This window comes from Lemur catta, chromosome 4 (assembly GCF_020740605.2).
Source record: "Lemur catta isolate mLemCat1 chromosome 4, mLemCat1.pri, whole genome shotgun sequence".
NCBI lineage: Eukaryota > Metazoa > Chordata > Mammalia > Primates > Lemuridae > Lemur > Lemur catta.
In genome coordinates this window covers 66386852-66404496 of record NC_059131.1, presented here as the reverse complement: position 1 = coordinate 66404496, position 17645 = coordinate 66386852, and the positions used below count along the sequence as shown (strand labels likewise).

Here is a 17645-nt window from a genome sequence, read left to right as displayed (position 1 = left end):
TCTTACGTGTTAGGCATAATTAATAAGAATGGAGCAAACTTCCTCAACCTAGAGAGGAAAAGTCTCTGATAAGGGAACCTGGGACCTCAACTGCTCATGGGACTGTGTGACCTTCAGCCCATTGCTCAACCTCATTCCTAGTTTCTGTAAAACAAGTGGCTTGTTTTACGAAATAAATAAATGGTTTGCATCCCTGGCATCACGAATCCCCTGAGGAGAGAAGGGGCAGGAGGAGCTTTAGAAACAACACCCCAATGTCTGATACCCTTAAAGATTCTAAGTGGGGCCTGGGCAATGGCATTTGTGTAAGTTCTGCTGGGGATTCTAATGTGAGGTAAGTTTAAGAACCACTGCACTCAATGATTGGGATGATAGCTACTATTTAGCATCTATAACTGTTACATTGATGGATATTTTACACATAGTATCAGTAATCTTCACAACAGTCCTGGGAACTAAGCATCATCATGTCCTTTTTAAATATGTAAAGCCTGAGTCTCATAAGTGGCTTGTCCAAATTCACGCAGCTTAAGTGGTGTTGCAGGTACCATACCAACTGCAGGGCCAAGTGCTTTCCTCTGTCTCTCCCAGGAGAGGAAGATGGTAATGAGCCCAGTAAAAGTAACAAGTTCTGTAAGTGGTAAAGCAACATAGAACTCTCAGGGCTTGTTCTTGTTTCTGTCAGTAGCCCTCACTATACCCAGCAAGGAACTGCATTTTTTTACACACTTGACCGTGAATTCCCCTCGACACCCACACTTGAGTTTCAGCTGTAGTTAAGGAGCCCAGACAGAGGCTGTCCTGTTTCCATGGTCTTGGTGTGGCCTTCTTTCCTTCTTCCATGGCTTTGCCCAGTGATCTTTGCTGTGGCCCTGAAAGCACTGCCTGCCTGGCCCTGGGTGAGCCTGGAGCTTTGAAAAGCCTGAATTCTTACTTACAGGGCAAACTCCAGGCCATCCTTTGTGACCCTACATTACAGCACCATAGAAGCCCTGCTTGTTTTTACTGCTACTAACTTCATCTGGTGTAAAGCTTGAGGAAGAACATGAGTGCAGAAATTGGGGAAAGGAAAGTGTTCAGAGGGGAAGTTATCTATCTAAAGGGGAGAGTCTCATGAAAAAATTTTTGAAGTGCTTTCATCTTTGTCATCCCATCTGGAGTCTCACTGGTCCTCTGAGTTGTCAATATGTCAGAAAAATAACAGATTTCATTCTCAGGGAATCAGGCTCAGAGGAGCAAGACTGGTTCAAGGGTCTGGTTTGGGGGCTGTTGTGTCCTTGTACCCACACTCCAGAAAGGTCTATCTGAGTAGGGTTGGATCAAGTAGGGAAGGGAGCAGAAGGGGCCACCTCCTGGGGGTGAAGTTCTTTGGATGGTGAGCTGTCTAAGCAACCCCAGGAGTGGAGGCAGAGTGGGATTAACCAACCTAGGGACCTTCAGACACACATGTGCACATGCAGATACTTACACACACCGGCTTTTAATCAAACAGCAGCTTTTACTGAGCTCCAGGTGGGGCTGGCCTGGCGTGGCCAATACAACAGGCTGCCCTCAAGGGCCAATCTGTGGCATGATGCAGAGGTGCACACATCAGGGCTGCCTTTCAGTGCTCACTGGGGTGGCTCACACGGGAGCAAACACCAGGGTTCTCTGGAAACCAGAATGGACCAATGCCGACATTCAGCCTCTCCCCAGGCCCAGCTGTGTCAGTCTCCATGCCCTGAGGCAGTGCCTGCATCCTGGGCCTGTGGGGTACTACTGTTCTCACTGCTCTTTTGGGAGAAAGACGGCCAGCAACACAATCAGGATGATGAGCAGGCCCCCACCCACCACCAGCCCCAGGTAGATCCGGCAACGGGTGTTCTCCCAGCGCTTCTTCTGGGCCAGGGTCTTGGTTGTCTTGCTGAAGGCTGAGCTCTGTGGATGCCCACAAACACAGAGTGAGAGTTAGCTGGCTCCCCACTGGCCTCAGAGCCAGCTCCTCCCAACCCTGCCCTAGCAAGGCCTAGTCTCCTCCCGTCTTCTCCCCATCCTGTCTGCTCTCTTTCTCCGCACTACCTGCCCTGGGACCTTCCCAGCCCGAATCCTGGTCTCAGATACTGGTGTAGCCCTTGACCTTAAGCCCTAGCTGCTCACCTCCAGTTAATAATGTCAGTCCTCTACCTTTGGGAAGGTCCACAAACCAAGGACTTATTACCTCGTGAAGCCTACTGTTGCCTATCTAGGATAGGGGTGCCTCAGGAAACCCGGAGGTCCCACACTGGCCTTCAAGAAGGTCCAGCCCCTCCAAGGACCCAGAGACCCTGAGCTCAGCCTAAGAGCTCCCTCTGAGGGCTTTGCCAAGCCTCCTTGCCCCTCTGCCTGTTGCCCTCCCCCAACTCCCCCCTCCCCCAGCCTTATACCATATCCAGGAGTTGGTCTGAACGCTGCTCCAGCTCCGCCAGCTTCCCGTCACGCTCCAGAACCTTGTCAAAGTTGTTGAGCATGATTTCCGTCACCTCATTCGCCTGCTGCTGGCACCGCTCCAACTCTTTCCCTGCCTGGGCACCAAGCCTGAGGTCAGGGCAGTGTGAGGTCCCCACCTGGCCCTGAGACTTAGAAGCCCTCTTCCCCTACTGTGCATGGGGACAGTGTGTAACAGCATCCTTCATGTAAGGCAGTGGTCCCCAACCTTTTTGTTGGCACCAGGGACTGGTTTCATGGAGGACAATTTTTCCACCGGGGGCCGGAGAGGGGCACAGGGTGCAGGCAGAGCTCAGGTGGTGATGTGAGTGATGGGGAGCAGCTGTAAATACAGATGAAGCTTCGCTCACTTGCTTGCCTGCCACTCACCTCCTGCTGTGCATCCCAATTCCTCACAAGCCACAGCCTGTACCAGTTTGGTGGCCCAGGACTTGGGAACCATGGTTGGAAGAGTATGATGTGTGTGGAGTGAAAGGCTGCCTCCTGGATGAGTGTGACTCACCTTTGGGCTCACAGGTGCCTCCCCTTGTCATTAAGGCAGGCCTAGGTCAGACTTGGCTTTAAGCATCTCAGCTTCCCCTAAGCTGCCCCTGGGTGGGACCCTCCCAGGACCCCACCCTCCCACAAAGCAGATACTTTGTTCACTTGCTCCAGGATAGCCTCCAACCCATGCACACCTGCCCTGAGGCTTCCCATTGACCTAAGGAGGCAGCAAAGAACAGGGAACGAAGCTACTTGTCTAGAAGTAAGACAAGGAGGAGATCCACCCCACAAGGCTAGAAAGACAATTGTTTGTGTTTTTCTTTTTTTAAGAGATAATCTTGATCTGTCACCCAGGCTGGAGTACAGTGGCATGATCATAGCTCACTGCAGCCTCGAACTCCTTGGGCTCAAGTGATCCTCCTGCCTTGGCCTCTCAAGTAGCTGGGACCATAGACACATATTAATTTCTTTCTTTTTTTTAAATTTTTTTTTCTTTTCGTGTCATCCTTGCACAGGGGCCATGCTAATCTCTGTATTGTTCCAATTTTAGTATACGTGCTGCTGAAACAAGCGCAGTTTCTTTTTTTCTTTTTTCTTTTTTTTAAGTTTTTGTAGAGATAGGATCTTGCTATATTGCCCAGGCTAGTCTCAAACTCCTGGCCTCAGGCTATCTTTCCAAGTCCTGAGTAGCTGGGACTACAGGTGTGAGCCATCCTGCCTGGCCTAAAAAGGTAATTTTAGACCAGCACATGTCATAGTTTCTGCCTAACACCGGCTTCCTAACTGAGAAGCTCGAATGGAGGATGGATCTCCCTCCTCAGGCTTCTGACTGGTTGGGCCAGTTCTGCCTCTTGGCCTGACCACACTCTCTGAATCAGTGCCCCAAGTTCCCTCTCTGCCTGGGAACCTCAGCTATCCTGGTGCCTGGCCTTCCACCTCCTAGTCAGCCAGGGTCTTCACTGGAGTCCAACTCACAAAAATGAGACCAAGCCTTGAATTTCCCAGTCTGGCAGCAGCCTCAGCTAACAAACCCCAACTCATTTCAGAGGTCTGGGAAGGGAGGTGCAGTGTCCAAGCTGGGGCAGACTAAGAGGTCAGAGGAGAGAGAGAGAAAGGCTGGGTCATGAATAAGAAGGGCACTGGGCCTTGGGTACATGACAGAGAGACTCAGAGCAGGAGGCCCGGGGCAGGTGCAGGGACATTTCAGGGAGATGAATACCAGCAGATTAGTAAACCACAGCAACTCCCTCCTCTCCATCTGCTCTCCCACAGCCCAGCCCTGTTTGCATCTCCTCACAGACGAGGCCACGCTTCCTTTCCTGCCAGCCCACATCACCCATTGTCTGCAGCAGACATTTTGGCACTTGCCTGAATTCCACTTAAAACCAGAAAACATAAGTGTTGAAAGGGATCCAGTGGTAACAGAGGACCACCTCCTACTCAGGCAAGAATCCTCCTTCAGGCCTCTTGCAGCTGCCTTACACACGACCTCCAAGCATTCCCAGGGTATGAGTCCTATCTCCTCAACCCCACCACAAGCTCCCAGAGGGAGAATGGGAATCAGTACCCTCCCTCCCTCCACCACTGACCCAGGGGCCCAGGAAGCCAGCACGGTGCTGACCACTGCAAGGATTCAGTGAGTGGGCCAATTGCATTATAGCCTATCCAAAAGCAACTCTTGAGAGATGTTCTCCCAGTGTGTTTATCTAGCCCAGCAGGAGTTTCAAGGGGCAGGCATTTGAAACCCAAATAGGTCAATGTTTACCCATGAGCTAGAAAAGCAATCAACTTTGAGAGAGGGAAGGTGAACCACTCTAGGGGAGGGTGCACTGGCAGGCTGGGGGAAGCAGCAGCTGGGGAACACAGCGGAATGATGAAGAGAGCAGCGAAACTGCACTCCTTCTACTGCTTCCTGAGTCAACCATCATCACCACTATTGTTACTACTGTAGTATTCAACAAGGCTCCATTATTCGGCCCTTTGACCTTCCCCACAGTCAGTTTGAGGCAAAAACTTGAGAAAGAACAAGGATATGAAAATGACAATCACTGCTGGAGATTGACAAGATGCTGGATATTATCATTTTTTTATTTTTCTTCTTCTTCTTCTTCTTTTTTTTTTTTTTTTTGAGACGGAGTCTCACTCTACTGCCCTGGGTAGAGTGCAGTGGTGTCACCATAGCTCACTGCAACCTCAAACTCCTGGGCTCAAGCGATCCTCCTGCCTCAGCCTCCCACAGTGCTAGGATTACAGGCATGAGCCACCATGCCCAGCCTATCATTTTATTTTTCTATTCTGAACTCTACAGCTGTTGTTATCTTGTTCTCCAACAAGGGGTGACATTGGGTCACATTCTCCGGAGAGCTGGCTGTGTCTCCAGCTCTAATCTGGACCAGTTTCCCCCCACTGTGAAGCCAGGACTGCCTGGAGCCAAGATGGGCCCAGGCCTAAAAGAACACACCCGCTCCAAGGAACACAGAGCCCTCAGACTCAAGTCTCCATTGCTCTTTGGCCCCACTCAACCAGAGGAAAAAGGACACTGACTATGTGCACAGGTCTCTGCTGGCACCACGAGAAATAAAGCACCAGGAAATGTGGAAGGAGTTAAGCAACCAGAGAGCAAGGGCCACACTGCCTTACACCACCGTGTAACTCAGCAGAGTGCCTGGCAGACAGTGGACACAAGATAAACAGTTTCTGAATGAATTGTTCCTGTTTAAAAGGAGATCACTCTGCCACCGGGGAAGAGACATACATGATACAGTTAGAGAAAAGAGTTACACTGTGTGGTATAGATAGGTCAGTGTCATGGCCCGCCACACAGAGGGTGCCATTGGAAGGGTAAGAATGTGATTGGAAGGGTGGGGCGACCCCTTGAGGGATGGTATGGAGCTGGCGCATTCCAGCACTGAGAGATAGGGACGCCACTGTCAGTGTGCAGACCAGGTAGAGAGGCGGAGTGGGGCTGGAGAAGGCAGGAAAAGTCAAATAGAGGAGACTAGCTCTGAGGGAGTGACAAAACTTAAGAGCTAGTGCAGGTTTTTGAGCCATGGGCACAGCAGAGAAGTGTTTCCGGATAATCTCTCTATTGGTGGAAGAGAGTGAGAAGAGTCAGGGCAGAGAGGCCGGCCAGAAGGGGTGGAGAAGTGCCATCAGCAGGGGTGTGAGGAGATGCCGAGCAGGCCGAGAGCAGTGGGTAGCAAGAGCTTGGAGGGGAACAGCAGGTGAAAGAGGCATTTCTGAGACCTGAGGCCAAGGGCCTGCAGGGCTTGAGGTTTTGAGCCAGGGTGAGAGGAAAGCAGCTATGTCATTGCCAGAGGGTAGCAGTTCCACAGGAAATGTTCTTGACAGACCATTACCCTCTATACAGAATATGCCCTCCACAACACTCAAATCTCCTGTGGGGCTTTTCCAGGGTCAATACCCTTGGTTCCTCCTTTGAAAACAGCTTTTGGCCAGATGCGGTGGCTCATGCTTATAATCTCAGCACTTTGGGAGGCTGAGGAGGGAGGATTCCTTGAAGTCAGGAGTTCGAGACCAGCCTGAGCAAGAACAAGACCCTCTCTCTACTAAAAATTTTAAAATTAGCCAGCATGGTGGCTCATGCATGGTGGCACATGCCTGTAGTCCCAGCTACTCAGGAGACTGAGGCAGGAGGATCGCTTGAGCCCAGGAATGTGATGTTACAGTGAGCTCTGATTATGGCACGGCACTCCAACCTGGGCAATGGAGCAAGACTCTGTTGAAAGAAAGAAAGGAAGGAAAGAGGGAGGGAGGGAGGGAAGGAGAGAAGTAAGGAAGGAAGGAAGGAAGGGAAGGAAGGAAGGGGAGAAAAAGAAAGAAAGAGAAAGAAAAAGGGAAAGAAAGAAAGAAAACACAGGCCTCAAAAACCTCCTCATCATCCTAACTCTCCTTGTCTCCCCCTCCTCTGTCAAAGGGATGGGAGCCAGCAGTGGTGTCTCATCTCCTCTCTGTGTCAGCACTCAGCTGAGCTCAGAGACAAAGAGCAGGACTTTGCATTGCATCCCTCTGTTTATTCAAATCCTGCCTCTGCTACTCCCCAGCTGAGTGACTGAGACTGAGGATGTGACCTTTCTGACCCTCCACTTCCTCATCTATAAAGTGGTGATAATAATAATATCTACCTCATAATGCCAGCTAAGGATTATGTGGCACATTATAAATAAAAAGCTTAGCACAATGCCTGACACGTACTAAATGCTCAATAAATAAGCACTATTGTTATTGATGTGGCCCAAATTTCCCTAGTTCTTTTCTGCCTTTTTTATTAGCAGTCAGATCTTAAGAACTATATAATACTAATGGCCAATAAAACCTCTTAGATAGTTTTACAAAATGTAAGCCATGCAAGGTCTTCCCTTTTATAAACTTGTGCGTTTAGTTATTTCTATTTTTATTTATTTATTTAAATATATATATATATATATTTTAGAAACAGGGTCTCAAACTCCTGACCTCAAGCAATCTTCCAGCCTCGGCCTCCCAGAGTGCTAGGATTACAGGCGTGACCCACCATGCCTGGCCCTAGTTGTTTCTTTTTTTTTTTTTCCCCGGGCTACAGTGCTGTGGCATCAGCCTAGCTCACGGCAACCTCAAACTCCCAGGCTCAAGCAATCCTTCTGCCTCAGCCTCTGGAGTAGCTGGGACTACAGGCATGCACCACCATGCCCGGCTAATTTTTTCTATATATTTTTAGTTGTCCAGCTAATTTCTTTATATTTTTTTTCTGTAGAGATGGGGTCTTGCTGTTGCTCAGGCTGGTCTCGAACTCCTGAGCTCAAACGATCTGCCTGCCTTGGCCTCCCAGAGTGCTAGGATTACAGGCCTGAGCCACCGTGCCTGGCTGGCCCCAGTTGTTTCTAATCTAAATACAGGACTTTACATGGACCTTTGATAACTGGCACCTAGTTTATTTCCATCAGGCACTGCAGGCTGTTGAGAAGGTTTTGCATCTTGAGCAATAATAATAGCCACCATCCAACGGGTACATACTCTGAGCTAAGCACTATGCTGCTAGTTGTTCATTCGCTCTATGTCCTTTAATCCTCACAACAACCCACTGAAGACAGTACTATTATCCCAGTTTTATAGGAAACTTTGGCCTAGAAGTATCATCTGTCCAAGATCACAGAGCCAGTGAGTTGAGCCAACATAGACTCCAGGCAACACATTCTTAACCCTTGTGCTAAATTAGATCCAGGTAAAGGGACGACAGATGCTTTAGCTGGCTGGCTAAAGACCCACCAACCCTTTGGATGCTGCCAACTCAACGTGTGTGCATATAAGGAAGGCCTGTGGCTCAAAACACATGTTCTTTGGAGAAAGTACCAACTACAAGACGAATGAATTCAAGTAACGATTCAGTTTCCATCTTTCCCATCAGTGCTTTGTTCCTACTCTATCCCTTATACCTGTCACCACGACTGGCACAAAGGAAATGCTTAAGAAAAATTTGTTGATCAAATGAGTCATAGAGAAGGGAAAAGAAGGACCAGGTAGGGAAAGGAGATGGGAGGAAGGGAGAGAACTGAGGACAGAGAAAGGAGCAAGAGTGAAAGAAGAGACAGAAGGATGGGTTTAGAAGAGGATGAGTGGAGGAGAGAGAGCAATACACCCTCCCAAGGCCCTCATCTACTACTTGCTTCAAATGTATCTGTGAGACCCAAGGTTTTCCAGTAACCGCCCCCTCCTTTTATTCAATTAAATAGCAACATCCTCCTGCGTCACCCCAGGCTGGAGTGCAGTGGCATGATCATAGCTCACTGCACCCTCAAACTCCTGGGCTCAAGAGATCCTCCCATCTTGGCCTCCTAAAGTGCTGGGGTTACAGGTGTAAACCACCTTGCCCAGCCAGCCCCAATAAATTATCCTGGATTCAGCCTTTATTTCAGGAATTTCCTCTTCTCTCCAAAAGCTAAGGGCAGCTGAACCCCTAACCCTGCCTGATCCCTTGTTCTGCATGCTTCAAACTGGGTTGGGATCTGTCCTTTCTCAGAGCCTCCCTGAGTTTCCCGGCGTGGCTTCAGAGCTCAGTGCTACCTTCCTGCCCTACTTCCTCTTCCTGCCTCCAGTTCCCTGGAGAAGAGGCTGTCCAGGCATCATGACCCCTAGCCAGGCCACATATCCATCATACCTCTGCCAGTTTCTCCAAGGCAGAATCTTAAAGCACCAAGCCTGTTTCCTGACCAGCCTATCTTCCCAGGAGCCCCAGTGTAGGGGGGATACTGGCACCAGTTTTTCCTGACACCTTTCCCTTGGAGATGGCAAGTGAGGACAGAGGCCATAGTCTGTAGCAGGAGTGGGAGTGACTCAACTCAGGAATGTGTCACTAGGTAGAGGTTAGGAGGGAGTCAGCCCTGTGCCACACTGATAACTTCAGTGGAACTTTTACAGTAAACATATGCCTTTCTCTTTTCCCTGGGGAAGGAGTTTGCTCTCCAACACCCTGCCATGGGGCTGGAATGACGTCTGCCACCTCATCTGCTCAGGTTTCCGACTCCTGGGCCAAGCATAGCTGCTCGCAGCTGCGGGAAGGGCCGAAAAGGTCATCATCACATTACCTACCACTTCTTAGTAGTGGCTTCGGAGTGCCAGGCGGGTCTCTGCCATTGTATCTCCTTTAACCTCGCAATGACCCAAGGCAGGTATTGCTGACCCCACTTCACAGATGCGGAAGAAGAGGCTCAAGGAGGTTAAGAGACTTGTCCCGGGGTCAGAGAGCCGGGATCCCAGCCCGGAGTGTGACTCCGGAGCCGGGGCTCTTAACTGCTTTGCTCCAGGAGAATGGGAAGCCGGAGCCCGCTCCCTCCGCGGGGCAGCCCGGACGGGGCGCACGCCTCCCTTTCCCTCCCCGCGCGGAGCGGAGGGTCCGGGCCCCGTCCCGCTACCGGCCGTGGGCACCTCGCCGGGACCCGCGCGGGCCGGGGGGACGCCCCCGCCCTCGGACTTCGGACTCGGCTCTCCTACCCTCGCCCTCTGCCCCTCGCCGGGATGGCCGGCCCCGCCCGGCCCCTCACCATCGCCGCCGCCTCCTCGCCTGCTCCGGCTCCTCTCGCCGCAGCGGCCGCAGGGGCAGCGGCCGGGAAGGAAGCGGAGAGGCGGGGCGGGGCGGGCCGCCCGGCGAGGGCGGGGGGCGCGCCTTCCTCAAGCGGAGACTGAGACCAGGTCAAATTGAAAGCGACCGGCGACAGAGACCCGGTCCTTGGGGGCGCCTCCTTCCGGGCAGCTGACGCCTGACTTCGGATGACACCTCAGCCTCGAGAACTGGGGGCTACGCCTGAGCCGCACGCCGCCAGGTCTGCACGGGGGCCACACCTCGGGGACTGATCTCTGAGATGGGCACAGCAGAGCGGGCCCTGCCGACCTCTCCGGGGCTCCATCCAGACGGGTAGATCGGGTTTAGCTGGGGAGGCGTCATCATTCAACAAGCATCTGTATGAATGCCATTGTCAGGCACTGTGCTAGGTGCTGGAGACCTATGAACAAGATGCCACAAGGTGGCAGGATCTTTGCCACCTCCTGAGTGCATGTCACCCATCACCAAAAACAGGTCCCCCAAAAGTTCGGAAACTAAAGAGAGGTGATGGTTGCACAACCTTCAGAATACATAGGTCACTGAATTGTACACTTTAAAATGGTAAACTGTATGTTATGTGAATTTCACCTCAATTCAAAAAGAAAGCAGACCCCATGGGTGAGATTCTGGCTCTAGCTTGTCTGTATCTCTCTCCTCCTAAGAGGGCAAGTGCAGTTCTGCCCTGGTGTGAACCTGTTGCTCAGATGGTGGGGAGGCTGTCGTGTCTGCCATACTTCAGAGCCTTCCTGAGCTGACTGTACCCATCTTCTCCTATCAGTGCTACAGAGAAACTACCAACCACCTGATCCCCGCCCACCCCATGCCACTCCCAACATCCCAAATGAGGTCCCTCTTTATTAATGGGGATGAGGGCTTCCCTCCCTGGGGCTGAGCCTCTGTGAACACAGAAGTCCCCAATAAAGAGGGTTTCTCGACCTTCACCCCCACCCTGGACAGCCTGGGTCCCAAGGAAGAGATGTCACCTCAGTTTCTTAGACTTTGAGTGGACTGAGGGAAGAGAAGATGGACATAAATTGGGTCAAAAAACTGCCCCGAGGGTCTCTTTTGTGCTTTCCTCCTCCCTCCCCAAATTTCAGAGCATGATTCCAGAACCTGACTTGCCAGTCTAGTCCCAAATCCTGTCTCCCAACCCTGCCCCTTCCCCACTTCCTCCCCAAAACAGGTTGTTTCCAATTCTGGAGAGTCTGAAGGACACAGGGACAGAGATGGCAAGAACCCTCCCCACAAACCAAGGGAGACTAGGCACTGGAAAGAGTGACAATGATGGTGGAACCTGGTGGGGAGGAGGGAGGCCTGAAGACAGAGAGGCTCATTGTGCATGGAGGGGAAGGAAGACCATGGCCCCGTCCTGTGACACTGACTGTGCCCAGCCATGGGATGCGGGCGGGAGATGCTCGCCCCCTCAGGACAGCTGAGACCCAGAGCCCTTGCTAAGTCCCAAAAGGCAGGGGCAGAGAAAAGACAAACAGAACATGCGGAACTACAAGAAAAGGAAAAGCAGTCCAGTTCCTCCAACCCTTGGCTCTAGACTACAACAGGGCCATAGAAGAGAGAGGGCCATGGCAGAAGAGGTGGGAGGCCCTCAGCCAGCTCCTAAATACTCTATCCAGGTCGGCATCATGTCTCAGCTAACAATTGCAGAAAAAGAGTAATAAAGGGCCGTGGCAAGACCCAAGGGGGACACTTAAATATCTTGCATACTATCCTAAAATGCTGTGATGGGGCTGGGTACAGTGGCTCACACCTGTAATCCCAGCACTTTGGGAGGCCAAGGTGAGAGAAATACTTGAGGCCAGGAGTTCGAGATCAGCCTGGGCAACACGCCAAGAACCTGTCTCCATAGAAATTAAAAAATTAGCTAGGCATGGTGGCATGTCTCTGCAGCCCCAGCTATTCGGAAGGCTAAGGCAGGAGGATCACCTGAACCTAGGAGTTTGAGGCTGCAGTGAGCTATGATCACACCACTGCACTCCAGCTTGGGTGACAGAGTTAGACCCTATTGCTTAAAAAAAAAAAAAAAAAAAAAAAAAAAGCTGTGAAAGTTTTGAATTTTCCATATGTCAAGCCCTGCCCCCCAAAATTCTTGTTCTTGAGTCCCATGATAATGAATGGAGCAGGGACAAATAAAATCTTTCTTCTCCAAACATATACTCTCATCCTTTGACAACGTGGGCCTCAGGTGGGAGAACCTCAGCCAGAGAGAGTCCTCGGGGAGAAAAGAAATAGAAAAGCCAAAGGCAAAATGGAAAGGAAGAAAGCGCGCTTACACATAAGGATACTGAAAGGTCTTTATTGCCCGCTAGCCACCAACTGCTTCCCAGCCGCACACTGGGCCCTCTGGGTCTCTCCAACCCACTCTAAGGACCCGTGAAATGCAGCTGCAGTCCAGCTCTCTCTTTCTGAGGGACCAAGGTGCTCCCTGAGGCCTATGACATGGCAGAGGAGCCTCAGGGTGAGGGGCAGTAGGACCTAGCAGCATTCCCTGTGGAGGAGGACAGGAGAGAGGGCAGGGCCCTCCTGGCACCTATCATGAGGGGTTGCCCCCGAAGAAGAGGGCAGGGTGGGTGGGGCTCCCTAAGTTACTTAATGGATGACACCAGTGGCAAAGAGCACGATGAAGAGGACGATGATAAAAACAATCACGCAGATGAGGACAATCATCTTCACGTTCTTCCACCAGAACTTCCGAGCCACCTTCTGCGATGTCGTCTTGAAGTGCTCAGACTGTTGGGGATAAGGTAGAGTGAGTGACCCATTGGCTCCTCCCACTGGAATAAGAGAGCGAACAGAACCCCACGTGCCATACATCTAAGTGTTTACATTAGAAGCAGAGGTAACAAACTGTTAAATAAAAGATACTCTATCCGCCTACCTTGACAAATATACCTTCCTAACAATCTGGAGGGCCAGGTTCAGATTTAGAATTCTTAGGCTCCTGGTAAGTCCTGAATGTGACTAGGGAGTCTGCTTTCTTTTCTTACCCCTGCACTGTCATGCACATTGAGGGGTCTTTAACACATGCTTACACCCAGAGTTGTGACACTGAAGCACAATCTGCCCTTAGGAGGGCAGACCCTGGGGCAGGGGTGTAGGCCCCAAGGTGGGCACATCTCCCGCTCTAAGACTCCTTGCTGGAGGAGGGACCAGGACAGCACAGGGAGTAGGAAGTGAGGAAACTTCTCCTCCTCCCCCCACAACTCAAGTTGCAGACACTAAGTTTCCCTGGGCCATGCTCCCCAGATTAAGCTGCAGAAAGGCACTAAGTCCCAGGGAGACAAAAGAGCAATATCCAAAGTTACACACAGGACTCAGAAAGCCAGAGCCAGTCTCTCCCCGCTGGACATGGAGGCTCCAGCCTTTGTTGAACTTTGGAGTTACTCCCTGCCTGAGCAGCTGGCCTCAGCCCCTGGCTGAAGAGAGAGAAGAATGAGGCCTAACAAGACGTGTAGGGGATATTATTCTAGCCTTCAGCTGGCAGAGGACCCTGGGACCAAAGAATTTCACTACTCTTTCTAGCTTCTTTTTAAAGCCGACTCAGCAAGACTCTCGCAGTTTTCCACTCCCTGCCTAATTATTCCTAAAGGAGGCCAAAGGCCCTAGGAAGATTTTCCCAGAGCCAATATTTTCACCCTGGGGAGGTCAGGTCCAAATGATTGTCAAAGGCAGGCTTCAGAGGGAAAATCAGTTTCATAGGAGAGAAGCCTAAAAATGCACAGGCTGCCTGTGCTGTCTGTCCGTCTCAGAAAATGCCTCTGTTGGTCAGACCCCCACCCCAAGCCCCAGTCATTGGACTCATTCCCCGGACTCTATACCAATCAGTGGAGCACAGCAGATTCAGAAGTGGGGACACAGCTCACATCAGCTCCCAAAAGAGATGACAGGTGACAGAAATGGCAGACTTCCGTCCCTCTTGTTCATTTTGCCCCACCAAAAAAAATTCTCTTCCTCCCAATAATTCTCCCTCCTTCCCTTCCTCCAGCCCTCAGTGGGCTCCCCATCTCACTGTGGCTTCCAGATCCTCTGTCTTGTTGCGGAGATGGTCCAGGTTTTCTCCTCGGGCCAGGATCCGCTCCACATTCTGGGTCATGATATTCTTGACTCCCTCCACCTGGCTCTGCAGGTTCCGCACATGATCATTTCCTCCACCTCCACTGGCTTCCTCCTGAGCAGCAACACAAGGGTTAATTAGACCAAGTGGTGTAAGAAGGAGAAACTCAGCCTCAGAGGCTAGGGGAAGGTAAGACCTAAGGTGGACTTCAGCCATTTGCAATGCTTAAGTTGTTTACAAAGAGGATCTTTTCAAGTATGACTCCTGTAATCAAAACTACATGCATTCTTAAGCCCTAGAGGGTGAGATCTGATGCTAAACACACCAGATTAAGCTTCTTTTCGGATTCTCAGGGCCCTTGACAAGGAAAAGCAGCACCCCACTAAATCTCACTCCACTGCTCTCTTGTTCCTCAGAGAGCATCACAGAGGGCAGCAGAGCCAGCATCCCACAACATTCCCCTCCAGTGCAGAGCCCACCACTGTTTACCAACGCCTGGAGCCAGACTCCCTTCGCTGATCCCACTGGGTCCTCATTAAAAGTACCTGTACTGGCCAGCAGGACACCCCCACCTAGCCCAGGCTTCTCTGTCTTCAAGACAGCTGCTGGAGAGCTGTTCCGGCTGCTGGGCCTCCTGGGCAATCTAACTGCAGTGCCATTGCTGTGACCGAGAAACAGGCAACCAAGTCCCCCACAAGGCGCCCTGAACCGTTGAGCCACATACTTCTGCTTTCCCTACCACTTGGCACCACGTGCAGGCACCAAGCCACTGCCCACTGATGCAGATACTCAATAAAAACACCCGCCTGGGTGTTGGGGGGAAATGGAGGACATGTCCTCCCTGGCTAATGCCTCCTCTCAGAGGCTTCATGATAAGGTTTCTGAAGAAGGAGGGAAAAACATTATTAAGCTCCTCCCTTCCTAACCCACTGGGCCTCCAGAAACAGGCTAGGGTGTGGGGTTAAAACTAGATTATCACAGAGAACCAACTTCTGGTTCGGTTACAAACCCTTAGCTCTCTTCCTCACGTTAATAGAGAAGGGGCTGATTCCTTGGATTCGGTGGACAGACAAATCCTTTGGGTTTCTGTGTAGGGGTAAAGTGAAAGGCCCAGGGGGAGAGCTCCTGCGGCGGGTCTGGAATCTGAGCTGGGAACAGCAGAGGCGCTGCGGAGTAGGGTCACAACACCCGGCTGAGGCTCGGCCAGAGGAGGAGGTGCAGGGCGGCGCAGCAACTCTTTCCTTGGAATTCAGACCCCCTATCCCCGCCAGAGCCCTGCTCCTGGCCAGCACAGAGGTCAGGGGAGGGAGCCAGTAGAGAAGGAGCAGGAACACCCGCCCAGATGGCTCAGAGCTATTTGCAGCCAAGTTGTCAAAGAAGAGAGGCCACAGGCAGTGCTGGCCCAGCCCTCTAACTTTACCACCAACTCTCTTTCCCAGCACAGCCAAGCCCCAGTCCCAAGCCCCCTCTGGCTCCTCTGTAAATCAGCTCTTTCCTAGTTCCCAGATCGCTCACCATGACTCCCAGCAGCTCAGGCCTGTCAGCAGCTGAACTCGCCTAGGCTGCTTCCTCCCGGGGCAGCCGGCGGCTCACTTCCTGCTAGCTCCAACTTTCAGCCCGCCCCCGCCCACCTCACAGCCCGAGCCGTCCAGCCACACCTCAGGCAGGTTCCCCCAGGTAGGCGGGCACCCTCCACTGCCCTCCCAGTTGCCTCCCAAATGACAGCTTAAGCTTAAAGCAACAGGGCTCCCTGGAGCCAAATGTCTTCTGACTTGTCGGAGCGAGAAAAGAAAGACCAGGCAGCCCTCCTAGCTTTCCTGAGGCAGGACCTCCTGATCTAGAAAGGGCAGTCGTTTCCTTTTGATGTCTTGAATCTCTGACTCTGGTTTCTAGAGACCAAGTTCAATCACAACCACCCTGTCAGGTGCTTTTGCAAATAGAATGCAGACCTAAAAATTTCTTGCTGGAAATTGTTCCCTTGTTCCTAGGTCCCTGGGTGGGCAGAAAGCACTAAAACCCCAAAGTCTGGAATGCTGTGATCCTAGGCTCTGTCAGAAAGCTCTGGGTTACCAGTTGTGGGACTCTGAGTGAAGCTCTTCACCTCCCTATGGTTTGCAGGGGCTAATGCTAAGCTCAGAGTGGTGGTAAGAAGTAAAAAGATAGCACGTGCCATGCGCGTGTCTACAATGAAGTAAGTAATCAGGAAACACTGGCTCACCAACCCCCTCCCTCCCTTCCAGAGTTTAGCAATCCTGCATTTCTCTCAGGGGCCACCAAGGGGATACTTGAAAGTAGTCCGTGCTCAGAGGACTGCCCCATAGACCAGAAGGGGGTCCAGGGCAAAGGATTTTTCCACTAACCTGGCTCCAGACCAGAGAAAATCTATTCTTCCCGGATGGTGTTTATCAAGACAAAAGAACAATAACAGGGACATGCAGAAGGTAACAAACATTCTTGTCCCATCCCAGAAGAAGTAACAGTTCCAAGGAGGAAATGTCAGCCTCTCCAAGAAATACTTTTTTAAAGACTTTAATAAATTTTGGACCCCTGTTAGCATTTTCAGACACTTTTCTTCTACCTTATAATAAAATCTTGTCCCCAATTAGATTATAAGGTTATGAGATTATGCAGGCCTGAACTTTGGTGGCCAGGACAAACAGTCTGGGAAACTAGGTGTGTACAAGCCTGCTTCACAGAGAACGTGACTGCCTCTCCTCTGTCCTTAGGAAGGCTGCATCGTAGCCAGATGGAGATAGGTGAGGGTCTCTGAACTATTCTTGTGCTGTCCAACACAGTAGCTGCTAACCCCACGGGACTGTCGACCATTTGAAATATGCCTAGTCTGAATTGAGATGTGTTATAAGTGTAAAACCCACACCAGATTTCAAAGATTTAGTATGAAAAAGAGAATGTCAGTTTATATTTATAATTTTATGTATTGATGGCATGTGTTACAGTGGAAGGGAAGCTTAGCATAACTTGCTCCATTTTGTTTCTGACCCCCTGTGGTAATATATCCTTTAGGTTAAAAGCTTCTGCTTAGCTTTGCAGGTAGGCTAGGAGAAAGATAATAACTGTCTCTCTTCCAAAACTAACTCTGGGGAAATGAGAAAAGTATACACACAAATAACAATGCTATGTTAAAGATTTGTAGGAACTTTGTGACCTTTGTCCTCCAAAGTCAACTGACCAAAAGCAAAAAAGTTTTACGACCTCCTCAGACCCTCGCTGAAGTCCAGTTGTCTGTGGTCCTCGGTTACCTCTTGCAACCCAACCTCCCACCTTTCCCCTTCCCTTAAGATAAAAAGGAGCCTAAAGTTCATACCAACTTAAGATGGTTCTTTAGGACATTAGTCGCCACCATCTCGGTTTGCTATGTCTCTGAACAAGAGTCGCTTTCCTTGCCCTAACACCTTGCCTCCGGGCTTATTGGCTGTCCTATAGGAGTGGTATGAGTTTGACTTTGGTTACACATGTTGCAATAATGTTTTGAATATATTGAGTTAAATAAAAGATATCAATAAAATTAATTTC

The 17645-nt window shown here is 50.9% G+C and overlaps 2 protein-coding genes and 1 non-coding gene across 3 annotated transcripts; all 3 read right to left on the bottom strand.

Moving 5' to 3' along the window:
• Positions 1 to 1478: 1478 nt before the first annotated feature.
• VAMP5 (vesicle associated membrane protein 5) lies at positions 1479 to 10058 on the bottom strand. Its single transcript, XM_045549982.1, is given in 4 exon segments — positions 1479 to 1775; positions 1777 to 1917; positions 2403 to 2540; positions 9984 to 10058. Coding segments are annotated over 4 exon segments (351 nt in total). The 5' UTR covers positions 9987 to 10058; the 3' UTR covers positions 1479 to 1706.
• LOC123637583 lies at positions 3417 to 3520 on the bottom strand. Its single transcript, XR_006734949.1, has one exon. It is a non-coding gene; the product is annotated as a U6 spliceosomal RNA (small nuclear RNA).
• Positions 10059 to 12337: 2279 nt separating the features above from the next.
• On the bottom strand, positions 12338 to 15743 carry VAMP8 (vesicle associated membrane protein 8). The gene is made up of 3 exons (XM_045549983.1): positions 15627 to 15743; positions 14067 to 14225; positions 12338 to 12787 (listed from the first exon to the last, which is right to left on the bottom strand). Exons 1-3 carry the CDS (start codon positions 15627 to 15629, stop codon positions 12647 to 12649), a joined length of 303 nt encoding a protein of 100 aa, XP_045405939.1. The 5' UTR covers positions 15630 to 15743; the 3' UTR covers positions 12338 to 12646.
• Positions 15744 to 17645: the final 1902 nt, after the last annotated feature.

Excerpts from the sequence above, each read along its gene's own strand:
- VAMP8 (XM_045549983.1), bottom strand. Across the intron at positions 12,788-14,066 it reads CAGAGGATCTGGAAGCCACA|TCTGAGCACTTCAAGACGAC; the intron begins GTGAGATGGGGA and ends TATCCCCAACAG.